The sequence below is a fragment of the Sturnira hondurensis genome, unplaced genomic scaffold, assembly GCF_014824575.4.
Source record: "Sturnira hondurensis isolate 20B ecotype Veracruz unplaced genomic scaffold, ASM1482457v3 Scaffold0011796, whole genome shotgun sequence".
Lineage (NCBI taxonomy): Eukaryota > Metazoa > Chordata > Mammalia > Chiroptera > Phyllostomidae > Sturnira > Sturnira hondurensis.
The window spans coordinates 1-18,400 of NW_028084427.1; the positions used below are offsets into that span (position 1 = coordinate 1).

At 52.4% G+C, this 18,400-nt stretch overlaps 2 protein-coding genes across 3 annotated transcripts; both read right to left on the bottom strand.

The window, feature by feature from the left end:
- Positions 1-6: 6 nt before the first annotated feature.
- Positions 7-4,147, bottom strand: LOC118996836 (leukocyte immunoglobulin-like receptor subfamily A member 5). Of its 2 annotated transcripts, XM_037060398.1 has the most exons (6): positions 3,863-4,147; positions 3,706-3,741; positions 2,120-2,404; positions 1,669-1,974; positions 422-472; positions 7-277 (listed from the first exon to the last, which is right to left on the bottom strand). In XM_037060398.1, the coding sequence occupies exons 1-6, from the start codon at positions 3,894-3,896 to the stop codon at positions 141-143; spliced, it is 849 nt and encodes a 282-aa protein (XP_036916293.1). In that variant the 5' UTR covers positions 3,897-4,147; the 3' UTR covers positions 7-140. The 2 variants fall into 2 exon arrangements, 1 of the variants encoding a protein (XP_036916293.1); XR_005068564.1 differs by lacking the exons at positions 7-277; positions 422-472; positions 1,669-1,974; positions 3,706-3,741; positions 3,863-4,147 and adding an exon at positions 2,782-2,870 and having other exon boundaries at positions 2,314-2,404.
- Positions 4,148-11,278: 7,131 nt separating this feature from the next.
- Positions 11,279-18,166, bottom strand: LOC118996837 (leukocyte immunoglobulin-like receptor subfamily B member 3). Its single transcript, XM_037060400.1, has 13 exons — positions 18,159-18,166; positions 17,825-17,908; positions 17,667-17,702; positions 17,193-17,477; positions 16,752-17,057; positions 16,234-16,530; positions 15,684-15,986; positions 13,430-13,558; positions 13,107-13,149; positions 12,989-13,026; positions 12,701-12,753; positions 11,751-11,912; positions 11,279-11,671 (listed from the first exon to the last, which is right to left on the bottom strand). The coding sequence occupies exons 2-13, from the start codon at positions 17,856-17,858 to the stop codon at positions 11,525-11,527; spliced, it is 1,833 nt and encodes a 610-aa protein (XP_036916295.1). The 5' UTR covers positions 17,859-17,908; positions 18,159-18,166; the 3' UTR covers positions 11,279-11,524.
- Between the last annotated feature and the right edge of the window lie 234 nt (positions 18,167-18,400).

Consider the following 18,400-nt stretch of genomic DNA (forward strand, 5'->3'; position numbering starts at 1 on the left):
AAACCTCATCTGTCCTGTCTGCTCCCCTGGACAAGTCAGCAGACAGTTTCCCACCTGTGGTCAGACTGTCCTTCACCTCCTCCTGGGCCATCAGATGGGCCCCATGGTTCCCTCTCTCTGTGGTGCCCTGTCCCCTCTGTTCACGCCCTGGCTGCCGCCTGGGCCATTCTCTCGCTGTCTCGAGCCTGAAACAGCAGCACCCCGAGGACCACCAGGACCAGCAGAGCCACGCCCATGCGGATGAGATTCCACACTGAGTAGTCCTGGGGGTGGGAAGCTGGGAAATGTGGACAAAGACGTCACAGAGGTCACAGCAGACAAAGTCACCCTTGGATCCTGGATGCCCACCCAGCACACCAGTCTCCCCCTGACAGACAGGACCCTCTGCACCAGCCCCACAACTGAGGACTCTCCTACTCACCACTCGTGTTGTCTGAGCTGTTGTGGGAGGGGGTGGTGGTGTCGGCTGCTCCTTAAAAACAAAGAAATGAGTGTGTGAGGAGATGATCCCATTCAAACCAACTGCCCTCAAAACACTCCAGTTCCTCATGACATGACTGTTTCCAGTCCCTTCTCGAATCCTGTCTCTGCTATAGGGGTCCTGTCTGCTGTGATGGGTCCTGTCAGTCTCCTGGGGACTTCTGAGTGTAGCCTATGGTCCTGAGGCCCTTTGGGACATAGGTTGTCTTTGGCCCGAGAATCCAGGTTTGATGAGAACTGTGGTGTCTCATTACAAAACAGGGGATGTCCTTGTCATCTCCCTGTTCACAGTGGGAGACTGGACCACCCACGCTCACTCCTCTGGAGATGAGAGCTTTTATTTATTCAGCAGCTGAGGACTCAGGGTCCATGGGTGGGTCTCATCTATACACACAGGCATCTATGTGGTACTTGAACAGCTCTTGAGCTCTGAGTAGAAAATTTTATGACTAAAACTTCAAAATGCATCTGAAGTCAGAAGTAAACCTTTTAGAGCATGTGTAAAAAGCTTCTTAATCATGAAAGGTTGCATCCATCATAAATGGGTGAATTTAACATAATTCCAGTGAAAATAGAAAGAGAATTACCTTTTTGAAGTCAGAAATGTTTGTACCTCAAATTTATACCTGCAAGTACTGCCTAAGAGTTCCGAGAAAGGAGCAGGAACAGACAGGGGCCCCCAGAACCGCGAGCAGACAGGGGAGCCCTCAATGTGGGCAGGAGCCCCCAGCTCCTCCTGAGCCTGGCACAGCCCCTCCTCACTCTCAGGTGAGCACTGAATGCTGGAGGCTCCAGGTGAGCCCAGGGGCCTGCAGAGATGGTACCCAGGGGAGGGGGAAGCTGCTGTCTTTGGGAGAGGGTCAGTGGGGGCCAGGACCCCCTGAGACGAAGCTGCAGGAGGTGAGTGGGGGGGGCATCTGTCCTCTGCTCAGTCTAATCACCTTTCTCCTCCCTTCTCCCACACCTCCCTCTGTCCTCCCTGCTTTCTCTCTGCTGAGATTCAGAAAAGAGGTAGGAGGTAGGAGGTAGGAGGTAGAAGGTAGGAGGCGCTGTATCTTTCCACCTCTCAGCAGCTGGGCCCCCTTTGTGGAACCTCTACATTCCTCATGTATTTCTGTTCCTGAATCTTCTAGGGACAGGGCCCAGAGGGGAGGGAGCACAGAGAGGATGGGGTTAGGAGTCCCTCACCTGAGACCAGGAGCTCCAGGGGGTCACTGGGCAGTGACCACGTGTGGGGTCTGTTCCTGTAACAGCCATAGCATCTGAATGTCCACTTCTGGCTGGGGGTCACAGGGCCCACAGGGAACAGGGCCTGGACCTGCCCACTGTAATGGGACTGTGAGTCCAGGGTCCAGGAGAGCCTGTCTTCTCCTTCCTTGGTCAGAATGAACCTGTGAAATCCCTGCCATGAGCCACACGAGAGGGTCACGTTCCCTCCTGGGGTCACAACAGGGCTGGGCAGGGCTGAGAGGCTGGGTTTGTAGTAGTAGACTCCTAGGAGAGGAGGAGGCAGCATGTTACATGGGGCTCACACCCCCCTCATGTCCCCCAGGGCTGGGCTGTGAGGGGGAGACCCCCTGAGAGCATCCCCCTTCCTGAGGGCAGAGCCTGGAGTTGGGGCCCCTGAGTGTCCCCTCACCTGTCACCACCAGCTCCAGGGGGTCACTGCCCTCGGACCAGACACCTTGGCTGAGATAGGAACACTGATATCTCCCTGCAGTGAGATCTGTCATGTAGATGATGAAGAACTTGGCCTTGTTCCCGGGATCCAGGGGCTTCTGTCTGTCCAAGGGTGCTGGGATTCCCTCTATTTCCAGATGGAACTCCTGGGCCTGCAGGGCCCCCTGACACCAGAGGGTCACAGGGCTCCCCATGGGATTCACAGAGCCTGGCTCAGCCCAGAGGGTGGGTTTGGGGAGGGTCCCTGCAAGGAGTCAGAGGCTGGGTCACAAGATATTCATCCCCAGTCCCCAGATGACAGCCCCAGGACCCTCCCAGATGTGCCCCATCTGTCATCCCAGATCTATTTTTCTCTATTTTTTTAAATTTTAAAAGGGCATTTTTCTCTGCTTTTAGAGAGAGAGGAAGGGCAGGAGAGAGAGAGAGAGAGAGAGAGAGAGAGAAACATTAATATGAGAGAGAAACTCTGGGTGCCCCATTTATGGGTCCTGACCAGCAATTGAGCCTACAACATTTCACTTTGAAGAAGAATGATGCCCGACCACTGAGCCACCCAGCCAAAGCTGATTTTCTCCTTCTCAATGACATGGTTAAGCCTGGTAGTTCCGGGAACAGACTCACCTGCCTGCACTGGAGTCCTCAGTCCCAGGCTCAGCCCTGCAAGAGAGGCCCTGTGAGAGATTTACCCTGAGTCCTGAGCAGAGCCCTCCTCCCCAGGAGCCTCCTGAGCCCTGGGGTCCTGACANGAGGAGGAGGCAGCATGTTAAGTGGGGCTCACACCTCCCTCACGTCCCCCAGGGCTGGGCTGTGAGGGGGAGACCCCCTGAGAGCATCCCCCTTCCTGAGGGCAGAGCCTGAGGCTGGGACCCTGGTGTCCTCTCACCTGTCACCACCAGCTCCAGGGGGTCACTGTGCTCTGACCAGACACCTTGGCTGAGATAGGAACACTGATATCTCCCTGCAGTGAGATCTGTCATGTAGATGATGAAGAACTTGGCCTTGTTCCCGGGATCCAGGGGCTTCTGTCTGTCCAAGGGTGCTGGGATTCCCTCTATTTCCAGATGGAACTCCTGGGCCTGCAGGGCCCCCTGACACCAGAGGGTCACAGGGCTCCCCATGGGATTCACAGAGTCTGGCTCAGCCCAGAGGGTGGGTTTGGGGAGGGTCCCTGCAAGGAGTCAGAGGCTGGGTCACAAGATATTCATCCCCAGGTCCCAGATGACAGCCCCAGGACCCTCCCAGATGTGCCCCATCTGTCATCCCAGATCTATTTTTCTCTATTTTTTTAAATTTTAAAAGGGCATTTTTCTCTGCTTTTAGAGAGAGAGGAAGGGCAGGAGAGAGAGAGAGAGAGAGAGAGAGAGAGAAACATTAATATGAGAGAGAAACTCTGGGTGCCCCATTTATGGGTCCTGACCAGCAATTGAGCCTACAACATTTCACTTTGAAGAAGAATGATGCCCGACCACTGAGCCACCCAGCCAAAGCTGATTTTCTCCTTCTCAATGACATGGTTAAGCCTGGTAGTTCCGGGAACAGACTCACCTGCCTGCACTGGAGTCCTCAGTCCCAGGCTCAGCCCTGCAAGAGAGGCCCTGTGAGAGATTTACCCTGAGTCCTGAGCAGAGCCCTCCTCCCCAGGAGCCTCCTGAGCCCTGGGGTCCTGACAGAGCAGGGCTTCCCCTCCCCCCTCACATCTCACCGAGGCAGAGCAGGGCCCTGAGGGTGGGGGGCATGGCGTCTCCTCTCTGAACCCAGCTGTGCAGAAGGAGGAGGCCACGGAGTCCTCAGGGTGGACAGACATTCAGCGTGTTGTCACTGGGAGGCTGGCCGTCCCTGTCACGGTGCAGCACATCAGCAGCCCCTCAGAGAGGGGAACAGTCTCCCCAAGAGCCCGTCTCTCATTCCCATGATGGAGCAGGAAATAGACCCAGAGCCTCCTGAGACACCCCTTGTCCATGAGGTGACCCAGGGCACATCCTTCCAGGTCAGAGCCGCCCCCCAGGGGCCCCTTCATCCTCCCCCCCCCCGCTTTCAGTACAGTACCTCCTTTTGGGTCCAGTGGCCGCCCAGGCCCTGGAGACACGTCAGGAAGACGGGGGTCCCTGTGCCTGCAGAGCTCAGCTCAGCAGAGACACGGTCCCTTCCTCACCGTGCAGTTCAGGTGAGTCACTGTGACAATGAGCACAAAGGGGAAACGCAGGGAAATGAGGAAGGATGTACATTCCTTGCTCTGGCTCCAGAGTGCAGTTTTCGTTCTATCACAGCCACTTCACACACTTCTCCTTTTTCTTAGAGTGTCCACCCACACCTTCCAGGGAACAAGTCTGACTCCCTCCTGCCTCCTCAGAGCCCTTCTCTCTCTTGGCCAGAGCTGTCCCCTCATCCTGCGGTCCTACCCCCAGGTCTTCTGCTTTTGGGGGACAATGAGTGGGTTAGTGTTCAAGCGTTGGGGACAGAGCTCATTATCGTTGAAATGCTCCTCCATCATCCACTTCCTTTGTGTTATCAAGCAATAATATTCTATCTCTGAGCCTCAGTTTCCCCCAGGGAAACATGTTCTTATGAACCCCACCCCTCAGAGTGGCTGTGGAGTGACTGTGCCTGGGGTCCTGGGAGGGATCAGTCCTCGTTGGCTTCTAGATCTGATGGAGATGTGTGGGTCGGGACGTGAGAACATCAATGCTTGTGACTCCACACTCAAGGTGGGCAGTGGAGAAAGAGAGGAAGAGAAACATCAATGTGCCATTGTCTCTTGTGTGCCCCTCACTGGGGACCTGGCCTTCAACCCAGGCATGTACCCTGACTGGGAATCGAACTGGCGACCCTCTGGTTCACAGTCCAGCACTCAATCCACTGAGCCAAACCAGCCAGGGCTACCTATTAAATTTAAAAGACATGATGGAAGGTGGTGGGTGTGTAGGGCAGGAGAGAGTCTTGGAGTGTGGTGGGGGGTGGGGACAACTGTAATTGAACAACAATAAAAAATTAAAAAGAAAATGTAAAAAAAAATAAAAATAAAAGAGGGGGATGGAAGACCTACAATGCACCATGCAATCTTTCTAGGAGCAAGCATCACCCCAGTAAATGTAAGCCCCGATTACTTGTTCGGTTGATAGTCTAGATAGGAGCATGGATAAAAAACTGCACAATAAATAAATAAACATCCCGAGGTTGCAGGGAGGCCACTATCCCGCATGCACCCGGGTGTGGACCTTGAGGGGCCAGGTCCCCCTGGGGCCACACTCTGTTCCCTTTTGCTGTGAGGAGGAATCCGCAGTGGGGAGGGGGCCTGGCCCCTTTCTCTGTTCCCTGTCACCACCAGAGGGGGGGTCACTCTTCTCTGAGTAACCCTCGGAGTTGTGACACACACGCTCCTACCACCCTGCCGTGTGGGACTTTGTGGATTCCACGGGGAGATTGGTCTTGTTGCTGGAGTCCTGTGGGGGCTTCCCAGCGCTGCGTCCAACGCCCCTCTCTTTACACGAGCTGTAGAGACATCAGCCTGCAGAGGCCCCCGGACACCAGGAGCTCACAGGGCTCCTCCGCGTGCCAGCCCAGATGGAAAGCTTGGGGGAGGACCCTTGGAAAGGAATCAGACCTGAAGCGTCTGGGGGGGGGGTGCCCTTCTCCTCTTCAGCTTCCTCAGCTGCCACCCCAAGGCCCCCTCCCTGACCCTTCTCCACCAGCTTCCTCAGCTTCACCCTCCCCTCACCCCCAGCTGCCAAACAGGGTTATTGGGCTGAAACGAAATGTCTGGGGAAGGATCACCTGCCTGTAGCAGGTCCGGTGAGCTCGGACAGAGCCCTGGAAGTGTTTGTAGATAGAACGCACACAACAAGGAGGATGTAAATAGGTGAGCCGCATGCTTATATGGTTCCTGTATGGCCCTGGAAGCGGTAACTTACGAACCCTCGCTTGACTGTGTTGAGTTGGTGATGTGTGAGAATATGTCGGGCAGCCACTTAGGCAGCATCCAAAGATGTACAGTTAACACACCGATAGAGAAATTAAAGCGGGATACTAAAAACATTCTCTAAAGACAAGGAAAGGGGAGAGAAAGAAGGAGATGAACCGACGATAAAGGGACGAGAAGAAAAATAAAGTAAATAAATCAAAAACCTAAATCGTAGTCTCTTATAAGTGATTATGTTATACCTAAAGGGTCTAAACACAATAATTGAAAGACACAGATTGGAAGACTGGCTGATTTGAAATATCAAACAAGATCTTGCTATGTGCAGTCTATAAGAAATTCGCCTGAAATAAAATGATGTAAAAAGGTTAAAAACAAAAGAACAGCCTTGGCTGGTGTAGCTCAGTGGATTGAGTGCAGTCAGTGAACCAAGAGGTTTTTGGTTCAATTCCCAGTCAGGGCGAGTGCCTGGGTTGTAGGCCAGGTCCCCAGTAGGAGGCGCTCAAGAGGCAACCACACATTGACGGTTCTCTCCCTCTCTTCCTCCCTCCCTTCCCCTCTCTCTAAAAATAAATAAATAAAGCATATATATATATATATATATATATATATACACACATATACTTTAAAGTAAAAGAATGAGCAACATGGCTAAACCTTGAAAACATTGGGCTAAGTGGAATAATCCAGACATAAAAGGCCACCTGTTGCGAGACTCCACTTATACGAACCTCACGGAATCAGCGGACTCCTAGAAGCAGGGCGCAGGATAGAGGCTACCCACAGCTGGATATGAGGGGGCACGAGAGTTAGCGTTGATTGGGTACCAGTTCCTGTTTGGGACAATGAGAAGGTTTTGAAAATGGATAGTGGGGACTATTGCCTAACACGGTGTATTACATAATGTCCCCGAGCTGTACACTTGAATAGTGGCTAGAAGGTAAATTTGGTGTTATGTGTACCTTCCCACATTAACAGAAGAGAAAGATGCTAAAGAAAGATGTCTGTACCATGCAAACAGCGATCGAAAGAAAATTTAAGTGGCTGAATTTATTGGCTGTCACAAGTCACCACAAACTTCGCAGCCTGAAACAATACTGGTGTGTTATCTTACAATTCTGGGGGTGACAAGTCAAAAGTCAGAGTCTTTGGTGTAAAGTCAGAGAATAAGGAGACATTTACCTACTTTGTCTTGGTCTGGAACCAGAAATCAGAAATGCAATTGATGGCTAAGGACCGACCATGTATCCAGTTGTATTGGAAAACTCCTGTTTAATTTGAGTGATACATCTTCGTATGACTTTGAATGTTCTATGCAAACCACTGTTTAATCTCCGAGTGATACATTACGAGTCCCATCTACTCCGTGTTGATAATTTCATTTTATTTGGTTGGCTGGTACCGCCAGGGCTCTGTTAAATAGAATAGATCGTAAGGACAACGCTGGGCTCATTCCCAGTTATAGAGAGCAGGAGTTCAAGGCCTTAACTTTGAGAAAGACGTCTAGTGTTGACTGTCAAACATGCCTTTATACACTAAGAAATTCCCTTTTATCGCTGATGAATTTGTGCTTTCATTGTGAATTGTTGGTGAGTTTTATCGAAGGCTTTCTCCGCCTCCACTGAGGTGAGAATTTCTTTCTTGTTCCCACCATGGGTTGGATTATATTGATTTTTAAATTAAATTTATCAGGGTGACATTGGTTAATAAGTTATATAGGTTTCAGGTGTACAATTTTATGATGCATCCTCTGTATGTTACATGCTGATTGTTTTCAAATTATTTCAAGCTCCTCTATCCTTCAGAAAACAAAACAAAACAAGCCAAAAAACCAACAACCCAGTCTAGTCATGATGTATTATATATATATATATATAATCTCCTTGTAATCTCCTTTTGTAATCTCCTTGTTGAGTTTGGAGTCAATATTTTCCTGATAGAATGTGTTTGGGTGTGCTTCTACTTTTTCTACTCTCAGGAAATGTTTGTGTAACTTTGGTGTGTGTGTGTGTGTGTGTGTGTGTTATAAATGCAGAAGCATTTGGAAGGACTCCCCAAGGAAGCCTCCTGAACTGAAACATTTATATGTTGCAAAATGAAGACCACAGCAGCATTAGCTAACACCTTCTTCCTGTTACAGAGTTGCCACTTCTTTTTGTGGCGAGAACCATTTATGACCTAGTCTCTTAGTAACACTCAGAAATATGATACAGTGTTAGTAGCTACAATTACCATGCTGTACATCACAGCCCTGGAATTTGTTAGTCTTTTAGCTGGAAGTTTGTACCTTTAACCGATATCTCCCCATTTCACCTTCCCTCCACTGCTGGTAACTCACACTCTACTCTTTGTTTCTACCATTTTGACTTTTTTTCTATTCCACGGTATTCAGTCATAGAACAGTTTCTTATTACAAAGTCAATGTATTTAATGTACACATAAGGTGATACAAAATTCCCATTAATTCTTATGTCTCTTTAGTAAATTGTCCACTGGAAGGTGTCCATTTTAACTATGTGTTCTAATACATTGGTATCAAATTGTTTTTTTTTAAATTTATTAGGTAATTGAATATTATGGTTTATATAGAATTACCATGTATAGCATTTGAGTGTAATATTCAAAATAATTTAGTTTTTCATTATTGTATGAGTCACTTTTGCATCCTAATGGGTGTTGGTGTCATTATTGAGAACTAACAATCCCTATACCTTAAAGTACAGAAGTGGTTTTCAAACAGCAAGGATTTCTGTTTCATAGAGTGTGGCTGCTCACTCACACAGTAGTTTTTTTAAAATATATTTTATTGATTATACTATTACAGTTGTTGTTCTAGTCCCCCCTTCATTCTCCTCCACCCTGCACACCCCTCCCCCACCATTCCCCCCTTTAGTTTATGACCACGTGTCTCAAGTTCATTAGATTCTATATTTCCCCCACTATTCTTGCCCTCCCCTATCTATTTTCTACCTACTGCGTATGCTATTTTCTGCACCTTCTCCCCCCTTCTCCTCTTCCCACTCCCCTGTTGCTAACCCTTCATGTGTTCTTCATTTCCATGGTTCTGCTCCTGATCTAGCTGTCCTCTTAGATTGCTTTTGTTTTAGGTGTGGTTGTTGATAACTATGAGTTTGCTGTCCTTTCACTGTTCATATTTTTTTTATCTTCTTTTTCTTAGATAAGTCCCTTTAACATTTCATATAATAAGGGCTTGGTGATGATGAACTCCTTGAATTTGATAAGCACTGAGAAGCACTTTACCTGCCCTTCCATTCTAAATGAAAGCTTTGCTGGATAAAGCAATCTTGGATGTAGGTCTTTGGATTTCATGACTTGAAATACTTCTTTCCAGCCCCTTCTTGCCTGTAAGGTCTGTTTTGAGAAATCAGCTGACAGTCTGATGGGAACTGCTTTGTAGGTGACTGTCCCCTTATCTGTTGCTGCTTCTAGGATTCTCTGCTTCATTTTAATCTTGGCTAATGTAATTATGATGTGCCTTGGTGTGTTCCTTCTTGGGTCCACCTTCTTTGGGACTCTCTGAGCTTCCTGGATTTCCTGGCAGTCTATTTCCTTTGCCAGACTGGGGAAGTTCTCCTTTATTATTTGTTCAAATAAGTTTTCCACTCGTGGCTGTTTCTTTCCCCCTTCTGGTACCCCTATAATCCAGATGTTGGAACATGTAAAGATGTCCTGGAGATTCCTAAGCCTCTCCTCATTTTTTTAATTTTTGTTTCTTCATTCTTTTTTGGTTGGATGTTTCGTTCTTCCTTCTGGTCCACTCCCTTGATTTGAGTCCCAGTTTCCTTTCCATCACTATTGGTTTCCTGTGCATTTCCCTTCATTTCAATTAGTTTAGCCTTCATATGTTCCTCTAATTTGTGACTATAATCTACCAGTTCTGTGAGCATCCTGATCACCAGTGTTTTGAACTGTGCATCTGGGAGGTTCATTATTTCTTGGTCGCTTAGAGTTATCGGCTCTGGGGCTTTGAGTTCTTCTTGACTTATATTTTGGACTGTTCATGCCTGTTACGTATGAGGAGCGGAGCCCTAGGTGTTCACCACGGCAGGGCAACTCAGTCACTGGGTTGTGACGCTGTATGTGAGGGCGGGGTCAAAGGAAATCAATGGCGGTCCCCTCTGCCTCCTCCCGCCGCCAGGGCCATGCAGTCCGTCTCACTGCTCACACCTCTGCTGGTTTATCTGCGCGTGAATGTGTGACCGTGCTCAGCCTGCCCCACACCCTCACTAGGTCCTCGATGCTACCCCCAGCTGCCTGCACACCTGGGTCGCCTGGGACGGGGATCCTTCCTGCCCAACCTTGCTCTGCTGCTGGCTCCACCCCTCTTACCCTCCCGGTTGAATGGTTCGTGTTGTCGGACTTCCATATAGTTCAGTTCTCTGTTCTTTGACTGCATCTTTCTTTACTAAACCTTTGTTGTATTCAAACTTGGTTGTGGGAAAAGGCACAGTGTTTCCACCTATGCCTCCATCTTGGCGGAAGTCTCGGTATCAAATTGTTTATAGTGTTCTGTTATCTATTTGAAGTCTGTAAGATTTATAATGCTCTCCTAATAGAGGTGACAAGTGTCTTCTCTCTCTGTCCCAGGTCCAGTGGAGTAGACTTTGGAAGTGTGATTGATGTTTTTAGAATGAAGACTTTTGGTTTTGTTGCCTTTTCTGTATTTTTGTTTGTCTTCATTAGTATCTGCTCATTATTATAACCCTCCTTCTCCTGCCATTTATACTAACTTGCTATTCTTTTTCTAAGTTCTTCTTTATTGAATTTATTGGCATGACATTTGTTAATAAAAATTATAGAGGTTTCAGATGTACAGTTAATTCTATCTACTTGATAAAACAAATTAGGTCATTTATCTTAGGCTTTTATTTTCTAACATATTTCTTGTGCTTCTTAATTTTCTTATTTCATACATTTAGTATATAATATTTATGTTATCAACAATTTAGCCCTGGCTGGTGTAGCTCAGTGGATTGAGCACAGGCCTGCGAACCAGAGGATCACGGTTCCATTCCCAGTCAGGGCACATGCCTGGGTTGCAGGCCGGTTCCCTGCAGGCTAACTACCAGCAGGGGACGCACAAAAGGCAACAATACATTGATGTTTCTCTCCCTCTCCCCTTCCCCTCTAAAGGTAAATAAATAAATAAAATCTTTAAAAAAAACAAAAAAAAACAATTTAAACATTCTCTCACTTCCTCTCAATAATCAGTTAACACACTGATTATTGATAAGGCTACTGCTTTGACCACAAAATGTTTGGATGTCATTTATCTTCAAATGCAAAATCAGTTGAAGCTGCTGGGGGTCTATGTCAGGTCTCCAGGCTTGCTGGGGCCACTAGTGAGTGTCCTTGGGGCAGCTCCTGTGCCTTCTGGGGTGTCTGTAGGTCCTCCCCCTGGAATGTGGGGTCTGGGTCCTTCCTGGGCTAGTGGATGGCCAGAGCAGTGTACACACTGGGCTCATCTGGGGGCTCCTCTGATGAGGAGGAAGGGGGTGCATTTGCCTCCTGTCTGAGGCCCAAGTGGGTCAGCTGGGCGTAGGTCACATCCTGGGGGGCAGCAGAGGCAGCAGCCTGGAGCAGGGGGAGAGTGAGAGGGGTGAAAGGGGGTTGGGGTTGGGGAAGCCTGGGGCCTGGGGAGGACGGGACCCACCTCACTGTCCACCTGTCTGTCATTTTCTGCTCGTCTGCCCTTGTCCAGCAATTCCTCTGACAGTGGGGAAGGAGAGGAGGCCATTCCGTGCCTGAATTTTGGTGTTGAGCAGGTCACCTGGCTGTAGGTCTCTCCCTGGGGGTCATCATGGGTCCTGTTCTGCTGCAGAGAAACAGTGAGACAACCAGTGTGTCCTTGACTCCACAGTTGAAACCCTCCAGTCGCGTGTCCACATGGTGTCAGAGTGACAACTAAACTTCAGATCAGCTGAGGTCACTCTCCTGATGAAGACTGCAGGGACTCCCTGAGCCCTGGGGCTCCTGGTGCTTCTGCGGATCTGACTCTTAACCTAACGCTCTGTCTCTTGCTCATTCAGCTCCAGCCACAGGGCCCATCTGGCTGAAGCAGCAGGTCCTGCCTCGGGACCTTTGCACCTGCTCTTTTCTCTCTTCTCCCCTCATCACACACTCTGTCCCCTGCTCTTGCTTCATTCTCCTTCACAGCACTTGGCTCTCCAGGATGCCATCTGCCTGTGTGCAGGTGTCTCCCTCACCCACAGGTGAGCTTGCGGAGGGTGGGGCCAGGCTGCTCAGGGCTGCACTGGGGCACTGACATGGAGCCAGTAACCAGTGAGCTCCCATCACAGCTGCTGCATGAGTGAGTGATGGGACCCTGGGACCTGCGGGTAATTCACTCATTCATGTCTGGTGAGACCTGGAGGTGCGCAGGGGACAGAGGATGAGAAGCCAGCACAGGGGACCACCCAGGAGGGGTCATGAGGTCACAGGAAAGTGGGAGGAGTGAGTCACAGCAGGACAACCTCGTGCCCTTAAGGAGAGGTCAGTGTGGACGCTTCTGAGGACAAGGGGAGGTGGAGAGGGAAGTGACCACTGGAGTGAACTGGGGAACAGGAAGGTCCTTGGTGGCCTGGACAGGAGCAGGGGTCTCACCTGAGGGTCCAGCTCCATGCTCTCCCCAGGATGAGGGTCCTTCATGGCAGCATCTGGAGGGAAAGAAAAGGAGGGTCTCCTGTCATGGTCCCCGAGATCTCAGGGCCGCAGACCCACCTGCCCCCAGGTGGGCCACTAACCCAGGGTGAGGTGAAGGGCCAGGTCAGGTTGTATGGATTTCAGTCCCTCTCACCCCTGACCCTGTACCCTCCCAGGCTGTCCCCTCCCCCATTGCCTCCTGAGATCCCTGTACCCTCCTCCCCAGGGCAGCTGTCCCTTATCTCTCACAGAGGGGCTCTTCCTGGGCATCTGCAGCTGGGTTGGATCTGGGGGAGGAGACAGGGCAGTTAGAGGCGGAGCAGGGCCTGTGGGTGTGGGGGTCTGGGGCCTTTGGGGCAGGAATTACCTGGTCTGCAGGCCTCTGTCCTTGGGCTCTTGGTCTGTGGCCCCTGCAGGAGGTCAGATATCCCCATGTGATTCCAGAGGAAAGAAGGAAATCTTAACATGCTTGTGTGTATGTTTCCTGTTTCAGGAGATTGAAAATGATGAAAGACTACCTTACATTTCTACGTCTATGCTGATGTTGAGTGTTTTCTTTCAAGATTGTCTGATGTGAGATTCTGGAGAAATCTGTTTCTCAGCTGACCTTCCCCATCTATTTGATTTTCCTGCGGCAGGTGCTCTGAGCCCCTCTCTCCTGTGACCCAGGTCACCCCGTCCCCTACTCACCTGGTGTCCTACCTTTACTCTGACGCTGGTGTCGGAGGAAGAGGAAGACGAAAAGGAGGAGGAAGAGCAGCAGGACAAGGGCCACCGAGACCCCGATCAGTACATTCCAGTACCATTGCAGACCTTGGGCTGGAGGGACGTCATGAATGAGCCAAAGGTGCCATGTAATGAGCACCCTCTGTGTGCGAGGCATGTGCTGGGGTCTGGTTTTCATCTGCTCTGACCTCACAGCCCTCATGCACCAGGGATGGCTGACCCCCTACCCAGTTGCTGCGGCTCAGAGGGGTTAGCAGGTGCCCCAGGCCACCCAGCCTGGCCGAGGCAGGGCTGGGACTTTACACGGGGACTTGTGTTCCCTGTGCTGTCCTCCTGCTGCCCCAGGTGGACACCAGCTCCGAGCTCTGGACTCCTCATCTGCAGGGGCCTGTCCTGTCTCACCTGGAGCTGAGGGTCCTTCCTTATGACCTGCCCCCAGCAGAGCAGGGGCACGGGGGGGGCAGGGGTGTGTGGTGAACCCTGATGCCCCCTTCAAATGGTCGGGCTGGGCTGGGGCCCTGCCTTCCTGAGCTCTGTGGGGCTCCTTATGTCACCTGATGTCACCGCAGGCCTGTGAGCAGGAGGGGACCAGGGATGGACAGACATGAACCTGACACTCAGAGAGGAGAAGGGACCACCTGGCCCCACAGCAGGGGCAGCAGAGCCGGGACCCAGACCAGGCCTGACTCCAGCCCTGGTTCCCTTCTCTCAGTGGAGCCTGAGGTGACAGAAAGGACTGGGTGTCCCTTTCTGTACAGTGTCACTGTCAGTGTCCACAGAGAGGACAGTCCCTATAACACCACATCATGGGGGACTTCCCTGTGAGGCACCCCCCCAGGAGGTCAGAGCCAGAACTGAAAGGAAACCAAGGCCATGGGCCACGATTCTCTCCTTTTCCACTTGGAGACACTGAGGCACAGAGGGGGGAAGGGCGTGTCCAAGTCCGAGCCTCCAGAGGCGCCTGAACTTGCCCAGGACTCAGCCCCTGTCCCCATGGACACACCCACCACCTCCCCACACAGACCCTCACTTACTGCTCTGTGGGCCTGACTCCATGTGGCCAAGGGGCAGATCCTCAGAGCCTTCTGAAAATTCAGGACGGGGGTAAGGCGTGGGTGCTGCCTTCTCCCCACTGAGCCTGGCTCCTCCCCCAGATGAGCCCCGACATGGACCTCATTCACCACCACCCCAACTGTCACTGGCCTCCCTCACCCCTGTACAGGCCTGACACCGTGGTGGGGGAGGGGTGGATCCTCAGAGTGCCTGAAGCCTCATGTGTCCCCTGAAATCTCTCCCAGACTCCCCCTCTGNCCTGTGAGGCACCTCCTCCCAAGAAGTCTGAGCCAGAACTGGAAGGAAATCTAAGCTCTGGGCCACGATTCTCTCCTTTTCCACATGGAGACACCGAGGCACAGAGAGGGCAAGGGCGTGTCCAAGTCAGAGCCTCCAGAGGCGCCTGAACTTGCACAGGACTCAGCCCCTGTGTCCATGGCCACACCCACCACCTCCCCACACAGACCCTCACTTATCCCTCTGTGGGCCTGACTCTGAGTTGGGGAGGGGCCGATCCTCAGAGCCTTCTGGAAATTCAGGATGGGGGTGAAGGCTAGGGGCTGCCTTCTCCCCACTTGAACCTGACTCCTCCCCCAGCCTGGGCCCCATGTGTTTGTCTGTCACGCCCTCCCCTCCTGTCACCTGCCAGCCTCAGAGTCCTGGCATTCCTGTGGTTTGGCATCTCTGCCTGACTCCCAGCCTCCTGAGACAAAGTCCCCACCCTCAGTGTTTGGGGGTCGCAAGACTCCCTGATGGGCCCTCAGAACTTCCCGGGGCTGCTCTGTGCTTCCTCTGAGCAGAGTTCCCAGGGACTCACCAGCCCTGGGGATGGGCCCTGTGGGTGGGGGTTTAGGGTCTCTAAGGTCCTAGGATTGAGAACAGACTGGTGTGAGGATGTGGGACTAAACTTTGAATTCAGCAGAGCACCGAGATTCTTTTTATGAACCTGCTCTACGGCCCCCTAAGACATGCCTTTGGCCCACCTACCGCCTTTGATCCCAGGTGAGGGGGCGGGGTGGACAGGTATAGCAGGATTCCTAAGAGCCAGATATCTTGTTGGTGACCATCCCTAGAACCCTCTCCCTCCATTTTCAGCCCTCCATATCTCCTCTGGAGATACGACCCTAGGCTAACAGCTCGGAAGGCAGGGCTTGGGGCTCCTCACCTAAGACCAGGAGCTCCAGGGGGTCACTGGGCTGTGACAGCAGGTAGGGACTGTCGTGGTTTGTGCTGTAGCACCTGTAGGTGCCCCCGTGAGCCGAGGTCACAGGACCCATGGAAAACTCTGCCTGGTGCTGCTGAGCTCGGGACTGTGAGCTGAGACGCAGGGGGGGATCGGCTTCCCCTTCCTTGGACAGAAGGAAAGTGTCCCAGGGGCTCTGTGACTGACACAGCAGGGTCACGTTCTCTCCTGAGGCCACCCGGGGGCCAGGCCGCACCGAGAGGAAGGGTCTGTCAGAGAGCCAACCTAGAGAGAGGGGGCAGGTGAGGGGCTCTGCCCACCATGTTCTGACCTGAGAGTCACCAGGACCCTCTCTGGGGAACCTCCTCCTTCTCCCTCATTTTTCTGCATCTCCCCCTCCCCCTCCAGTCCCCTCGCTTTCTGCCTCTCTCCCTGGGGACCCCACACCCCTTATCCTGGCCATCACCACCTCCGACCCCCAGCAGGACCTGAGCAGACTCTGGGTCCCTGACTGAGCCTGCTGTCTCCTCACCTGCCACCAGGATGTCCAGGGGGTCACTGGGGGCCGACCACTCAGAGGAGAGGTTGTGTCCACCATAGCACCTGTACCGGCCTCCATGGGAGCTGCTCACAGAGCCCAGGGGGAAGTTGGCCTGAGAGAGCCCAGCCTGGGGCTGCAGGACAGAGCTCTGGGGGAGGTCTTGTCTCCCTTCCTTGGACAGAGCGAATCTGTCATAGCTGATGTCAGAGCGACACTGGAGGGTCAGCTTCTGTCCATAGGCCACGATGGGGCCCTGCTGGGTCAGGAGGGAGGGCTTCCCTGAGCCACCTGCAGGGACCAGACAGGGATGACAGGGTTGCTCCTCCCATGAACCCTCCAGCTGGCCTGGCCCCCACGCCCCACTGTCTCCCTCTGTGTGTCTCTGGCCCAGGAGCCCCTGCACCCCTCACCCCACCTCTCGCATGGGGCTCCCCTCACAGCAAAGACCCCCATAACCTGCCTGGAGACTCAATCCACACAAGAGGCAAAAGAAAGAATTTTTTTTTTACCTGGGATCACGAGCTCCAGGGAGTCACTGGGCCATGAGCACACCTGTGGGCTGTTCCTGTAACAACCATAGCATCTGAATGTCCACCTGTGACTGGGAGTCACGGGGCCCACAGGGAACAGGGCCTGGACCTGCCCACTGGGGTGAAGCTGTGAGTCCAGGGTCCAGGAGAGCCTGTCTTCTCCTTCCTTGGTCAGAATGAACATGTCAAATCCCTGTCGTGAGCCACACGAGAGGGTCACGTTCCCTCCTGAGGTCACCACAGGGCTGGGCAGGGCTGACAGGCTGGGTTTGTAGTAGTAGACTCCTAGGAGAGAAGGAGGCAGCATGTTAAGTGGGGCTCACACCTCCCTCATGTCCCCCAGGGCTGGGCTGTGAGGGGGAGACCCCCTGAGAGCATCCCCCTTCCTGAGGGCAGAGCCTGAGGCTGGTGTCCCCTCACCTGTCACCACCAGCTCCAGGGGGTCACTGCCCTCTGACCAGACACCTTGGCTGACATAGTAACAGTGATATCTCCCTGCAGTGTGCTCTGTTACATAGATGATGGAGAGCTTGGCCTTGTTCCCAGGATCCAGGGGATTCTCTTTGTCCACGGGCTCTGGGCTTCCCTCTTTATATAGATGGAACTCCTGGGCCTGCCGGGGCGCCTGACACCAGATGGTCACAGGGCTCCCCATGGGAATCACAGAATCTGGCTCAGCCCATAGGGTGGGTTTGGAGAGGGTCCCTGGAAGGAATCAGAACCTGAGTCACAAGTCATTTCCAGCCCCAGTGCCCAGATCCCAGCCCCAGAACCTTCCCTGACGTCTCCCATCCATTAACCAAGAACTTATGTTTTCCATGCCCAGCTGACTGATGGGGACACACCTTGTCCTTTATGTAGAGAGGGTCCTGGGAGCCCCGGGGACAGACTCACCTTCCTGCCCTGGGGTCCTCAGGCCCAGACTCAGCCCTGCAAGAGAGGCCCTGTGAGAGATTTACCCTGAGTCCTGAGCAGAGCCCTCCTCCCCAGAAACCTCCTGAGCCCTGGGGTCCTGACAGAGCAGGGCCTTCCCCTCCCCCCTCACATCTCACCAAGGCAGAGCAGGGCCATGAGGGTGGGGGCCATGGCGTCTCCTCTCTGAACCCAGCTGTGCAGAAGGAAGAAAGCAGGGTGTCCTGAGGGAGATAGACACATAGGGTGTGGTCACTGGGAGGTTGGTCATCTCTCACCAGGTTGTCACGTCAGCAGCCCCCCAGGAAGGAAACAGGGTCTCCCCAGGAGTCCACCATCATTCTCATGATGAAAGAAGAAATAGACCCAGAGCCCTCCTGAGACACCGCTTGCAGGTGAGTTGACCCAGAGCATGTCCTTCCAGGTCAGAGCCTCCTCCAAGGGGCCCCTTCATCCTCTGCCAACTTCCAGTACCTCCTTGTGGGTCCTCCCCATGGACAGTGGTCACTCAGGTTCTGCAGATGCTTCAGAAAGATGGGGGTCCCTGTGCCTGCAGAGCTCATCTCATCACAGACATGGTCACCTCCTCACTGTGCAGTTAAGGCGAGTGTCACTGTGACAATGAGCACAAAGGACAGACAAAGAGGAATAGGGAAGGAAACACACCCTTCCCCTGGCCCCAGAGTGTGGCTTTCTGTCTATCCCAGCCACCCTCA